The sequence below is a fragment of the Phaethon lepturus genome, unplaced genomic scaffold, assembly GCF_000687285.1.
Source record: "Phaethon lepturus isolate BGI_N335 unplaced genomic scaffold, ASM68728v1 scaffold986, whole genome shotgun sequence".
Lineage (NCBI taxonomy): Eukaryota > Metazoa > Chordata > Aves > Phaethontiformes > Phaethontidae > Phaethon > Phaethon lepturus.
In genome coordinates this window covers 37,183-52,432 of record NW_010548047.1, presented here as the reverse complement: position 1 = coordinate 52,432, position 15,250 = coordinate 37,183, and the positions used below count along the sequence as shown (strand labels likewise).

Sequence of the window (15,250 nt, the reverse complement as noted above, 5' to 3'; positions counted from 1 at the left end):
CCAACTGAAAGATTACATGGTTATATGATTCTATGAATCATTCTTAGAGAAGCATCCAGAACGTTACTCAATTAGTCCCCAAACAACTGATTTTCCAATTGATGGTATGTAAACTTGTTACATATTGTGATTTGCAAGATGATATCTTAAATAAAACTCAAAGAATATAAAAGTAGTTAATTTAAAAGAGACACAACTAATTCATTTTCCATTATCTTAACTCATTTTTGCAGATGGGAAGAAGCTGTTGTGACATTCTCTCACTATTCTAGTGCCAATAAGTGTCCTTTGCTGGAAATGGTTGAGTATCTTCCTGATTCTTTTAAAGTAGGTTTTCTGCACATATTAAGGAAAAGACTGCTCAAAAAAACCTTAGTTACGTAGTGTCATTTGCCATTGTTTTTCTAATGCTGTCCTCACTAATATGTATTATCCTAAAATAGAAGCAGTATAAATTCACAAATTGATTTAATTGTATTTTAGTGATAGTTTCAGTTTGGCCAGTTTAATTTATTTAGTATTAGAAAATGTTCTTCTCTTCCTGAGGTCGATGGAATTATAAAAGTAGTATAAAAAGGAGTATAAAAGTGATGAAAGTCAGAAAATAATTGGGTTCAAAACCTTTTGAGATATTTTCAGCTTCTGAGCTAACTGTTAAATGATGCCACAGAAATGCTTTTATTAAAATAGCAAGTGACTTTGTATGTATATATTCATAAACACTTCACATTTTATACTTGTAAACTAGCATGTGGCCTTGTAAGCAGCATAGTTTCATTATTTAACTCCTACATGTAAAACTCTGGAGTTTTATGTCTTCAAAACATACACCATAAAATCTGACTGAATCATTACTTCTGTTAGATGACTGCTGTAATTGAAGGTAATTTTCCTGAGGTACAAACATACTCTTTCTGATGAACATTATCTTTAATTCTCTTTTTTGTTTATCTGCAAAGCTGGTTTTGGACAACTGCATAATTGAGTCCTCAGAGGAAAAGACAAGTCGAGACTTCTATGTAAGTGGATGAGAAAATTTATGAAGACAGTACATTTTACAGTTTTAGGATGGAATATGTCACAGTGTGCCTCGCTATATGTTAGCAGTAGTACATTATTTGGGTAGTAATTAAGTTAGAAAATCATCATCCGGGCTTTTAGCTACTAATACTGGCCTAAATTCTAATACCTCCTAAATATTTTGTGTAGTTGCAATTATAGTGCTGTAGTTGATAAACTGGTATCAGCCAATATTTTAACTTGATTTACGAATAATTCAGTAGTTATTCACCAATAACTGTATTTGAATCTGTGCTTTTAAAATATATATTTGGCAAAAAACTCCTCGATATTAGGATGACTTCTAAAAATCACTTCATCAGATGCTAGCAATCTTCAGCTATTAGTCTCCTCCTTTTTCTCAGCAAAGCCACTGATTTAATTCTCATTATTGCCTCTGTGACACTGAAATGAACACATTTTTGAGTTGAAAGTTTGGGAAGTACACAATATGTATACTTTAATGTATATGCCAAGTTCATATGGATATACTTGAATATCATATCTTAACAGAAAACACAGTTGACTGATTTTATTTTATCCTTTGACCTGTAAATGGCTTTGAAGTTTCGTTTCTGTAATCTTCATCCCTATGCATTTTAACAAGTATAGCATTAAACCTGAGCAAATCTATACACTTTATCTTTGCTGTGTTAATTCTTGCAATCAAGCTTGGTATCAGATGTTATGGATATTTCAAAATAACAGTGATAGAAGACATAATATCTATGCATATGAAAAGCATGCCTATCATAGGTAGTACAATTGTCATGAATAATTCAGAGTCCAACATACTTCTTTTTTGTAAATTCTTGTCCAAAATCTTAACCAGTAGATTGCTTTCACGATGCTAAGGAGGCATGAATGTTCTACAGTTACGTTACCTTTGAAAATCACCTTTCAATTATTACATTGGATTGTGCCTACATCATTAACAGAAAAAATGCAAATTTTCTGCTACTTTACATCTTCTTTATATTGTGTTATCAAAGCCATATAACTTCTAAATACAAACTTTTCTTCAAAGTCAGCATCAAAACAAATTACAATTATGAGAATGACCTTTTAAACTGTAAAATGTTAAGAAGAAATGTGTACTTTTCATTTTACAATTCAAAATGGCTGTTTGTTTAATCATCTTACAATCACAGATGTTATCCTGATGGCATATGTTCACTGGCAGAGTAACTATCAGTATACATCAGTGTTCTGATTACTTTGACACAATATGCCTTTTTTTTCTCTAAAGGATAATCTTTTTTAGATTAAGCACATTGTGTCAGTCTTAGATTATCAGTTTCATCACATTTAAATGCTGGTGTATGTTTATTATTCAGATTGAATATAACTTCAGATATCTTCAGTGTCCCCTGACACTTAACAAGAAACTAAAGGATGGTGAAGACATTTTCTATGAACCACTTACCACTTTAAATGTAAGTTCTTTTTTTTACTCTGGCATCATTCCACGCTGTCTTGCTTTAAATAAAATCAAGAGATTTGAATTTTTCATCATAATGTTTCTTCTACAAAGCCCATAACTCTGTATATTTAAAGTATAGTGGAATGAAGTATGGGCCAAAATTCTTATAGTCTAAGTCATAAGTAATGTTTCTTTTAGGTTTAAATAAAAATTCTTAGTTTATTTAAACAACTATGAATGTTTCAAGAGAACATGCTGTATGTTGCAGGTACTACATCAAAGAAAATCATATTCCAGTCATTCTAGTGATGATGCACTGGAATGTAAAGCCTTGAAAAACCTGACAAAACTGATTTTTTTCATATGCTAATTGCAACATACTTTCTATGCCTAAAACAAATTTTGTTGTTCTTCCACTTCTCCAGTCTGTTTCATTACTTTTGTGGCTTCCTGTTGGCAATTAGATTTGGTATACTGCCTAATAATAAACAAATAAGTATTTTCTCATTAAATGTAACTAGAATATACTAAAAGGTATAGCTGGCAATAGTCTGTACACTTTTTTAAAGCTTGAGATAGACTAACAGAGCAGCAGGGGAGAGCTGGATGCCTCAGTAGGCAGAGAAGGCAAGATAATAATAGCTCTGGGCCAGAGTGCATAAACAAAAGAACTTTGCAATATCTTACAGACATGTTACTTTTCATTAGGCTAATAATCAAGTAGAGAAGATGGCCTAGCCAGTTTTGTAAGCACTTTACTTAGCTAGGTGAGATAAGTTTGATACTTCTGCGTTCTTGTTTTGCAGGCCATGGTACGCCACAATCGCATGGAGCTACTCAGTCATCCCGTGTGTAAAGAATATTTGCTTATGAAATGGTAGGTGCATTTTAATGTACATACAATATAATATTGTATGTCAGGATGAAAGCTATTGTGCCTGAGAGTTTACTAAGTTTACTAAGATGTACATATTTGTAGTGTTGACTGAAGCAAATGTCTTTTCCATATAACGTCTCATAAGCATATTTAGAATATGTGGATGATTATCATACAAAAGGTAACTTAGCATTTAGTAATGATTCTTTGATACTTACAGCAAAGACAACCACTATCTTTGTTTCTGCTTTCTTGCAAAAATATATAATAGGATTGCTAAGTTAGAAAGAAAAGGAACAGTATTTCAGAATGGCCAATATACTTTTGTCCACATAAAGCTCAATGAACACACGCATCACAAAAGGATGTTTTAATAAATATTTATTTCGTCATCTCCAAAAGTGTTGCCCATTACATTTGAATGCATGCTCTTCTAAATTTATAAAGTGTTGTAACTTTAACATTCTCACTTTCAAGGATGGCCTATGGCTTTCGAGCACATCTAATGAATTTAGGCATATATTCTCTTGGTCTCATCCCACTGACCCTGCTGGTCACTCACATACAGCCAGGAAGACCTTTGAATGGAACAGAGATCTATGAAGCAAAACCATTAGAATATGAGGTACTGAGTTTTCTTACTAGTTACAGTATGTTTAGGACTTTTATAGAAAAAAGGTATGATTATTTAAATAATTTCTAGAATTATTTATGATTTATCAGCTCGAAGGAATTGAAGTGTATATTTTTAAACATTCAGCAGCAACTTCTTTTTTTCATATATTTTCAGTTCTCATTTCTTATTTTTAATCTTCTCTGAAAATTTTAAATCGAATATGTGGTTGCTTCAGTTTCTTCCCTGAAGTGAATATTTCTTTAATGCAGATTATTGTGTTAATTACGAAAAGACAGAAAACAATGGATTCTTTAGCTTTCTATGTCCTTTTAATTTTGAACCAAAATAACTGGATATGGCACATTTAAAATTGGACATAAAAAGAGTAGTCAATAATGAAGTGCTTTTGGCTATTCAAATATATCTTTCTTTGCACATATTACACATTACTTTCCCTTGCAGGCTCAGTATTTCTTCACTAGGCTCATAAACTATGAGGCTAAGACAGAACATTTTTTTGCCAGTCTGTATATAGGTATCTCATGTACAACAGTAATGAAAAATGTAACAGCAGAATTCAGTCATATATGGATGGAAAATTCTGTGAAATGTTTTTAAGTACATTGGTTGTTTCCTATAATCCCTGTTTATAAATTTAAAAGAAAAAAAAATAGAAAAGATTGTGTTGTGCCAAAATGTGAATGATATTCCCCCATTTTGAAATTACAATATCTCAAAATGAAAAACTTGATTAGGTAGCAAAATACAATATGCATCATAGTGACTTTTGAATATTTGTCTCTCAATCACAACTGTGATAGGTGTGGGGCTACTCTAGTAATTTATAGATATTGATCTCATTCATGATATGCATTGGATGGAAATGATGCTTTAGTTGGGGCCATAAGTAAAGCAAGTGAGGATGAACCCTGTCTCAGGATAAACCTGTCCTCCATAGATACTTTGGGGTTGTTAAGAGACAAAGCTCAAACTTTTTTGCAGAAGCTGCAACTGGAATAGTTGGGACACCATAGCGAACTGAAGAAGGTAGACTTGCCAGATCCACCGCTAGACGATAATGAGGCTTTAGAAAAGAAAGACATTGGTGTGACTGGCTGATGTCCTTTTTGTAAGTGTTTCCTTCCTGCAATTAAAACTGAGCAGTATTCTGTCTTTTAAGAAGGCTGTGTTGTTCCTAAGCTGAACATTGTACTAGACTTCCAGAGAAGGAACTGCAAGTTCTGCTGTTTATTGAACCTGTGAGTACAACTCGTGCATAGTGTTACCCTGCTGGGTCCATGTGAAGGGCAGGAGAGTCACAGAGCTCTGTCTCCACGACATGCAGTCATATATTATAGGAAGAAAAACCTCTGTCATTAGCCCTGAAACAGTAACATACTGGTGTTAATGGAGACAAGATTTTGTTGTGTGATGAACTTTTCAAATGATCCATTTCAAGTAAGTGATTTTATGAATAAAACCAAGGATTTGGCAAGAAAAAAAAAAAGAGGCAAGAAAATATTTTACAGTTCTTTTGGGAGAGAAAAGATACAAAAGTGAAATAGGAACTCAAAAAGGATATGCTAGTAGAAATATGAAATAAAATAAACTCAAGGGATATAAAAAGTTCATGAGGATGTCCTGATATATGGAAAAATCTGGGGAATCACATGCCCAGCCCAGTATGTGCGGGATTCTCAAAGATTCAGAAGCCAGAACTAGCAGAACTGGAAGAATTCATGCCCGACTAACTCATCTTCCTGGTCGAAGACAGGAGAATGACAGGAGCTGCATACAACAGACAGAGGAATAACTCTGACTGACCCAGGTCCAGGTCCTTGAATCATCTGGGACTGAAGGGAAGAAGCATATTTGGAAGAGGGACTCCTGTCCTTCAGCGAGGAATGATGTCAGCTGCTGGAGCAGCAGTGCACTGAACAGGAGCTCTGAAGGTGCTGCCTGAGAGACTAGAGCAGCAGCAGTGTATGTGAAATGTCAGGCACTGGAGAAGACAGTGTCCTAATGACCCAGTAATGGGAATGGAGTGGGGAATGCCAGCTCTGTAGGGAACACAGTGTTACAGAACTTGGTGCTATATTCTTAACCTGGGTTAAAGAGGGACATCGCAGTTGGGCAGGTGCTGATGTGTATTGCAGCACCACTGAGACATGAGTTCCATGAATTTGTGGGCTGCCTATGAGTTAATGAACCCCTCAGGTGGAGAATTAACTCTACAAGTTATTTATCAAAGATGAAATTCACTATTGTTATCTATGCCAACAGAAGGCTTTTCACAACAAAGTTGTCTTTGCCTGTACTGGTTTTAAAGGGAGGCATCAAAGCAAGCAGCCACATAAAGATGCCACAACTTCCACTTTGTCCAAAGACTTCTACTACCATTCCAGATACTGCAGTCTGATAGTGAAATTGTGGACAACAGAATTTGTCTTGATGTTCATCCAGTGGCAAAACATACTGAAAATGAGGCATAGATATGCAACTTCAGTCCCTGAACTCAAATAGTAGTAATAAGGAAGCTACACAGCAACTATTTCTCATGGGAATGCTCAAACTTTCATACTTGGTTTGAATTACTTAAACACCATATACAAGACACAGACTTCACAATAAATATTAGTGAAACAGAATTTAGATAGTAATAAGTTCATATGAAGTAAGCTAACAGAGTTTCTTAACTTGGCAATATAATGTGTGGAGTAGGTAGAGCTGAAATGTGTTCTTTTAATAATTTCTAATTTGTTTTGTGCTCTGATTTTTATTTCAGAACTCATACTTCACAAGGGTGTGTATGTGTTTAGTTTTAATTATGAGTTTACTGGGAATCTGCAAAGAAATATTTCAGCTGATTCAGCAGGTAAATACATAGAGAAATAACATTAATCGGACAGTATGCTTGCATAGCAGTTTATGTGATATTGAAATAATCTGAGTTTTTGCTAATTAAAAAGGAAATGCCATTTTATACAAAATTAAAAGTGAGAAGAGGATTTAAATAGTGTATTGAATTCAGTCCTTTAACGATGCATGACTTGTAAATATGAATCCCTCTCTCTTAAATCCTAGAAATTGAAATACTTGTTGGATTACTCCAATCTACTGGACTGGACAATTTATACTACAAGCATAATTTTTGTGTCTTCTTTATTTATTAATACACCAGCTCATTTGCAGTGGGAATGTGGAGCAATTGCTGTATACTTGTCTTGGATGAACTTCTTGCTTTACCTTCAACGGTAAGTTATTTACATGCTTTACAATAAAATAATACTAATATTTTCAGATATTTTACATATGGTAAACTGTGACTGATCAAGTGCAATAGCCCTGTTTGGTGTTTTTTTCAAGCTATACAAGTTTCCAGATTAGGAAATTTTTAACCTAATGAGCTGTAAAGTAGTTTTCAGTGTTTTTCATGTAGAGCATGTGTGTCCTGGTTTTGGCTGGGATAGAGTTGGGTTTTCTTCCTGATAGCTGGTATAATGCTGTGTTTTGTGTTGGATATGAGAATAATGTTGTTAACACTGATGTTTTTTGTTGTTGCTAAGTAGTTGTAGTGCTTATACTAAGTCAAGGACTTTTTAGCTTCCCATGCTTTGCCAGCAGGGAGGTGCACAAGAAGCTGGGAGGAGGCACAGCCAGGACAGCTGATGCAAACTGGCCAAAGGGATATTCCATATCATATGATGTCATGCTCATTATAAAAAGCTGGGGGGAAGAGGGAAGTATGGGGTGGGGGGGGGAGGAGGGACGTTCGGAGTGATGGCATTTGTCTTCCCAAGTCCTTGTTACATGTGATGGAGCCCTGCTTTCCTGGAGATGTGAAGTGGTGAATGAATTCCTTGCTTTGCTTTGCTTTTGTGCATAGATTTTGTTTTACTTATTAAACTGTCTTTATCTCAAGCCACGAGTTTTCTTACTTTTACTCTTCTGATTCTCTTCCCTATCCCACTGGGGCGGAGAGAGCAAGTGGCAGCGTGGTGCCTCACTGCTGACTGGGGTTAAACCATGACAATGTGTTATGGCAACTAAAGAAAGAAGATTTATTTTAACGTTAATTAAACAAAGCAACTGTATATGTCTTTTTAGAAACATGTTTCATTATACTGTATAGACTTTCACTCAAAAAGAAAAAAAAAAGAGGTTAGGAATTGCAGGAGGCAAAAAGAAGTCTGTTTTTGTAAGTAATACCTGGGAGAAGGTAAATTCTTTTATCATTTTACAGATTAAATGGCACACCCCACTTTTCTACACCATCGTGTCCTATAAAAGAATTGTAGTGGATGAAATTATTTCTTTAGTTGACATTAGGTTTATTTATTGCCATTAATGATCTTAATGCTGTCACTGGTACAATAGTATCCAAGAGTCATGGACCGCAGGAGAGCTGGGTGGAGGGAAAAATAGTGTGGGTGTAGTGCTTAAGACTAATAAATTAAACATGCATGTGCCTGAGCAGGACTGCCTTGCACAAATATGAGATGTGGCTGATCAGCAAAAAAGTGGTGATTTGGAGCTGTTCAGAAAATAAAGATGACAGTATGTGATAACATTATATGCTCTTCTGATTCTTATTGTATATATGCACTAATCATCCCCCATGAGGTCTGGCAGTCAGACAAACATGGCATTTGCTGATTAATTTCAGGATCATTTTACTGTAGTTGGGATGTTTAAGAACAAGGTTTGTAAATATCAGAGGGGTTGTCTTTATGGTACTGCCATTGCTGGCAAACCTTGTCCTGCATATGTCTGACCTTAGATGACTAATGAATGGGAGCGTCCTCTCTCCTCTGCTGTGTGCTGTGGGCAAAATGGGAATTGAACCCAAACAGTAAAAAGTAAAGTCATGATTACCCAACCTTCCTTCTTCTGCTAGATAAAATGCTTCCCTGGCCTGAATATTTTTCATTTGTATAGCAGGAGAACTCCACACATCATTTTTTTAACTCATTCAGGCCTCCTCTTCTCAAAGCGACCTGTAGCTCCATTGACTTCAATGGAGTTTTGCCTAATAAATGCCTAATAAATAGGAGAAGTCAGATTTGCTTTGCTTCCAGCTCGATCTTTTCAGCCTTGCACATAATGTTTCACAGGGAAAATCCTGTAGAGGGATTTTCTCAGTTGCTACTGTTGTAGCATGAAAGAGTCATCTAGTCCCTGAATCTGGCAGAAGACATAAATTCCCAAGTTCAGGTTTGGGAAAAAAGTAGCTTAATCTGCTTTATGACTGTCGTGGATTAGCCCCAGCCAGCAACCAAGCACCACGCAGCCGCTCGCTCACTCCCCCACGGTGGGACGGGGGAGAGAATCGGAAGAGTAAAAGTGAGGAAACTCATGGTTTGATATAAAGACAGTTTAATAAGTAAAGCAAAAGCCGTGCACGCAAGCAAAGCAAAACAAGGAATTTGTTCACCACTCCCCATGGGCAGGCGGGTGTTCAGCCATCTCCAGGGAAGCCGGGCTGCGTCACGCGTAATGGTTTCCTGGGAAGACAGACGCCATAACTCCAAACGTCCCTCCACCACCCCTTCCTTCTTCTTCGTCCCAGCTTTATATACCGAGCATGACGTTATATGGTATGGAATATCTCTTTGGCCAGCCTGGGTCAGCTGTCCCAGCTGTGTCCCCTCCCAGCTTCCCGTGCACCCCCAGCCTGCTCGCTGCAGGCCAGCATGAGAAGCTGGACTGTCCTTGACTACTCAGCAACAACTCAAAACATCAGCACCTTATCAACATTTTCTCATCCCAAATCCAAAACATAGCCTCACGCTAGCTTCTGTGAAGAAAATTAACTCTACCCTGGCTGAAACCAGGACAATGACAACTCATACTCTGAGATCTAGTTTTATGTAAGCCAAGAATGGGAGTGGCATGCCACATAACAGACTGTTGTTGAAAACACAGATGTCTTAAAATTGTGCTACTTACCTTCTCTTCCTGAGCAATGTCTTTCTTTTTGTTTGCTTGTTTTCCATAATTTGTACTGTCTCTGGCTATGGAGAGAGTAAAAGTTGTCCATGAAAAATAATATCTTGAAGTACTGCTCTGGTGCATTAAAATATAAGTTTATGTAGTTTAGACTTGCTGTAACTAAGACCACTTGCATTCTTTTGGATGTGAAAGTATAATACATTCATTCCATCTCAGAATGTCTGAGAGAAAAAAAGGTCTTTTTTCACACAGGAAAATCAGGATTACTTATTGCCTTACATAAATAATCGTAAGGGACTCTAACTTCAGTATTTAATTTTGCATATCTTTTCTGTTTACTTATTGCCTTAGATTTGAAAACTATGGCATCTACGTTGTGATGTTCTGGGAAATTTTGAGAACTTTGATTCGGATTGTTGTCGTTTTCTTTTTCCTGATATTGGCCTTTGGACTTAGTTTCTTTGTCCTTTTGGGTTCACAGGTTAGTTGAATGGCATAGTTAATTTTTTGTCATTATAAATATCATTTTTTACTAAAGAATCTCAAGAGGTTATTTGCGAATTTCATCAGTTCGGGTTTTTTCTTGATTTTGGTATTTCTTCTTTTTTTGCAGCAAACATATAGCACACCTCTGCTTTCTGTAATGAAGACATTTGCAATGATGCTGGGAGACATTAATTATCATGATGCATTCCTTGATCCATTACTAAGCAGTGAATTGCCATATCCATTCCTGAGTTACACAGTTCTCATTATATTTACCCTGCTTATTCCAATCCTTCTTATGAACTTGCTAGTAAGTAAACTACTTATTAATATACAAAAGGGGTTAAGCACAGGTTTATACACAGTTTTAGCATAGAGAATTACTTTAGTGCTGATTCATGACATTTGTTCATTATTTAACGAATTGATATTTTTAGTAACATATAAGAAGTTGCCTTTCCTTGGCCTCATTTTCCCTCCAATTTACTGTTCTAAGTACTTTCCCACAGTTAACTCTTGCAGGGTTATCTTGTATATCTTTAGGTACTAATTGTGATGGAATTTGAATTGGGGCTGCAATGTATTATTACGAGGTCTTGGTAAAGAAAATTGGGGAACAATGATTTTAAGAAGTACTTTGATAAATGCAATGTGTGCCTCCTAGGGTAGACATAGTCTTACTTGTTCAATCCCTTGCTGTATCATAACCTAGCGCTAACAGTTTATTTTTTTTAAAAAAAGGCAAAACACGGATCTTTATTGCACATAAAACAGCAGTCAACAGTAGTACTAAAATGAACTAATGAACGTGGCCTGAAGAAAAAGGATCAGAAAACCTGGTAATGCTGAGAAAGGGGGAAAATATGTAATACATCTTCAGCCATGCTCCACTGAACATCATTTTTTTTTAAGAAAATCGGGTTTTTATATGAGCTAAGCAATAAAAATCAAACAATTCAGGTTTTTTAAGTTATTTATTGCTGCCATGATCCTATTCAATCAAACGGTCAACAAGTTTTTTAACATAACAGCAGTGATGAAGAATCAAAAAGAAGGGATGTTATTCTTGATAAATCTTTGAAGTAGCTCTTTAGTGCCTTCCTGGTAGACAGATAGCATTAAAAAAGCTTACTATATTTCTTGATATGGATTTTCCAAATATGCATATAAGGGATCTGTTTCCAAATTCCAGTGAAACAAAATAAATTTAACTTTAGATTGAAATCACAGACTATGAAAAAATAGATAATGAAATCTTTCTTGGTATTTTTAGATTGGCTTGGCTGTTGGGGACATAGCTGAAGTACAAAAATATGCTGCACTCAAAAGAATTGCAATGCAGGTAAGTAGCATACCACAGAAGCACCAACTATGGGAAGTAGGTGTCATTGTTAGAATATCATTTAGATAATTAGCTGATCTATCATAAACATCCCTAACTAACATCTTAGCATCTCTGTAAAGCAACTTGGTGAACATGGGCATCCTATTCTGAATCTCATTTTCAGTCATGTGAGTCATTGTCAAGGAAATGTATAAGGAAATTTTTAAGGAACTTTTGAACAGTCAGTTCAATGAATTCTGAGTTATTCCAGCAGAATCTCAAAATGAGTAAATGCAGTGTTTGAAATTGGAGAATTGCGTTTTAAGGAGAGAATTAATGCAGTAGAAAGAAGGTTAAGGGACACGGAAATCAAAAGGACACCAGATTAATTGCAGTATGCTGAAGGCTTATGCTGGTCTGTGTACTGAGGAGATACTATGCAATAACAGGTACAACTAAGGAACTTAACATCACATTTCTAAATGGTTTTAGTTACCTTAAGGTGTATAAAGAGACCTAACAGAATTTCTGTTGAAATCAGAAGAGTTTAATAACTTACAAGCTTTTGAAAACTATGTGCATCTTAGATATTTTCAATATAGCTTTTGTAAATGTAGTCCTCACAGCTTACATGCTTGGGGCTAAGGCAATAGCACAACTTCATAAAATATTCATTTAAAGAAATTACAAATTTGGCATATAGTTTTCAAAAGCTTTTTTTTTCCTTGTGAACTGTATATCAAGCTTGACTTTCACAAGTGGAAATACACAAAGTACATACCTGTCAAATAACGAATAAAGATTATTTCTAACTAACATGTTCTTAGAAACTGGTTGTCCACATGCTTTCTTTAAGTTCTGCTCAAAGCCTGTATTGTGAGAGGATCTGACCATTCATAAAACTGATGCAGGGAGTGGCTTTGCCTATGTTCCCTGCTGGTTTTGCTTTTTCTAAAAAGTTTCAGACCCTACCTAGTGGCTAAGCAATAAAGAGAGCTGTGCACAGACAGAATACCCAAGAACAAGAACAGCTGAGAAATAACTTCTGGTAGTCACATAACTTTAAATTATGTGCTGTACTTGCTTAGTTCAAGAATATTTGAAGAATTATCTTTTAGAGTAACATTTCCTCCCAAGAGATATTTCTTTTGCTGGAGATACAAATGGCTAAAGCAGAGGTATAAGGGCAGTTCTTGTAGCATTTAATGCTTTCCACTTGTTTAGGTATTTCTTTGCCCACAGAATGCTCAGGAAGGATGTTGTCTTGCAACTTCAGACAGTACTACATCTTTATTAAGCATGTAACCTTCTGTATGTTTGACAGGATTATGGTTGTCTGCAATAGGCTTATACTGTACATCCTGTTCTTTTAGGTACATATGCGTAGTATTTCTGTAGCAATTTGAGACCAACTGGAAGGATAGCATCATCTGAAAAGGCACTCATATATAACATACTTGTTTCTACCCAAGGGAAAACTCTTTTTCTCACAGACATTCCACTGGCATCTTAATCTATACTCTGTCATAATCTAATAAAAGGATATAGCACAATTAAAGAGAGAAAGATCATTCTCTTTCCCATTATTATTTGGTCTTAAAACCCATGGCTATGACAGGTATTCTGTCTTTTGAACGTTTCTGCCTTGTAATTCTATACTGCAGCCCTTAGTGTACTAAGGAGCTATTCAAGCCATTACAGAAGAGCTCACTCAGTTTTGGAATCATTTTAGTTATAAGAGTGCACATCTATGTGGAATAATTAATTCTGCTACGATATTTAATACTGCTATGACTAGGTTTTAGTGTCTGGGCTGTTTCAAATATTATACCATTGTTCACAGCGTAGATATCTTCCGAGACTTGACATCTAATAATAGTGATTTGAATAAAATAACATGATGGTTATTTTCACGTAATAATGTGTCTTTATCTTAAGAGAATGTATCTTACTCTAAACGCAAAACTATGTTTAGGTTAATCTTCACACCAACTTAGAGAAGAAGCTGCCATTTTGGTTCTTAAGTCGGGTGGACCAGGAATCAATCACTGTATATCCCAACAGGCCAAGATACTGTGGATTTATGGTAAGATGGTGAATCTTAGACTAGAGAATTCTTACTAAAAATGTGATCTGATTAACTTTGTACACAGATTGCTAGGAATATTGCATTAATAAGACTCAATCATTAATTGATATCAGTGGAATAATGATTAGACCTTGACTATCTTCAGTTTGAATTCTGAGTGATCTGTGGCTTTATTAAGCAAGACAAGCTACAGAAATTATTCAGGCAGAAAATAGAATTATTTTTGGCATTTCTTCTTTTATTTGTTTACTTTTCATTTCAGCTGTTGTTGGTAGGCTGAATTTTCTGGTTAAACAAATTTTGCAAAACAAATGTTTAATATACAAAAAATAACTTCATAACAGGAACTCTTTTCAACTTTAACACTGTGTGGAGACTGTTACCATTCACTTATTTGGCATTTTTAATCTATAGCCAGACTATAATATCTTATTTCAGTTTGGTTCCATGTTTTGTTTAGAGTGTATTCCAGTACTGCTTTGGGTGTGAGGACTCTACCACAGATGCACAAAGCACTGATACAACATTAGAACTGGAAGTTCTGAAGCAGAAATACAGGTATTCATTGTGTTATTTTACTGCTGTAAAAATAAGTAGAGCCAATATTACAAATATACTCATATTTTTAAAAGTCTTCTAAAGCTCCATACTGTACCTAAAAAGTAAATTTCAATGTATCATCTAGTGTCCTTAAATAAGCTCCCTCACTATGGTAACTTAGTATTTTATATGCTGTAATGTATTTACCTTCAAAATACTTGTGTGGTAGTGAAATATTTTTATCCCATGGCAGAGAAAAAGCACAGGCTTGTTTGCTCATGAAAGTGAACTGAAGTAATGGGGAAAATGCATTTTCAGTTCAGAATTAGAGGTTTGTGTATGGAGGTTTTCAAGGGTCATTTTAAATTCACAATCGGTGTAATTCCAAGAGGTTTGCAAATATACACAATCTGTTACTAATTTTCCACTGGTCCGATGGTAAATCTGCTTCAGATTGTTTCCCCAAAAATGCATTGGTGTCCTGGGTCTCCTTGGAACAAATTGTCTGTTTCCCAAAGCCTTGGAAGGAATTCTCTGTACTTACTGTCCTTACTCACCTTACCAATGCATCCATAAGAATGGTTTCAGAAAAGCCTTCTGTGAATGTACAGCTAGAAAAATCTATTCTTTCTCACTCTCACTGTCCCCTGCTCTTTTTTCTCTCCTTTTCTTTTTTTCTCCTTTTTTTTTTTTTTTGAAATCTACTAAATCTTTGTTTCCCTGCACAGATTCTGATTAAATATTTTTTTGCGTGAAGAACTCAGCAAGACTTGAAGGGGTGAGAATACACCCTACAGATGTAGGCAGGCCATGGAATTTAACAAGTCTTTCCTCAAATCCGTACAACATCGATATATTAGGAACAAACATAGAACATAGTATTT

At 35.5% G+C, this 15,250-nt stretch overlaps 1 protein-coding gene across 1 annotated transcript in view; it reads left to right on the top strand.

The window, feature by feature from the left end:
- Positions 1–231: 231 nt before the first annotated feature.
- Positions 232–15,250, top strand: part of LOC104622889 (transient receptor potential cation channel subfamily A member 1-like) — a 16,547-nt gene continuing 1,528 nt past the window's right edge. The window contains exons 1-12 of the mRNA XM_010289808.1: positions 232–327; positions 960–1,019; positions 2,397–2,495; positions 3,289–3,359; positions 3,837–3,984; positions 6,761–6,850; positions 7,060–7,229; positions 10,279–10,408; positions 10,541–10,723; positions 11,687–11,755; positions 13,713–13,823; positions 14,287–14,384. Of these exons, the coding sequence (XP_010288110.1) occupies positions 298–327; positions 960–1,019; positions 2,397–2,495; positions 3,289–3,359; positions 3,837–3,984; positions 6,761–6,850; positions 7,060–7,229; positions 10,279–10,408; positions 10,541–10,723; positions 11,687–11,755; positions 13,713–13,823; positions 14,287–14,384 (1,259 nt within the window). The 5' untranslated portion in view covers positions 232–297. The remainder of the gene's footprint in view (positions 328–959; positions 1,020–2,396; positions 2,496–3,288; positions 3,360–3,836; positions 3,985–6,760; positions 6,851–7,059; positions 7,230–10,278; positions 10,409–10,540; positions 10,724–11,686; positions 11,756–13,712; positions 13,824–14,286; positions 14,385–15,250) is intronic.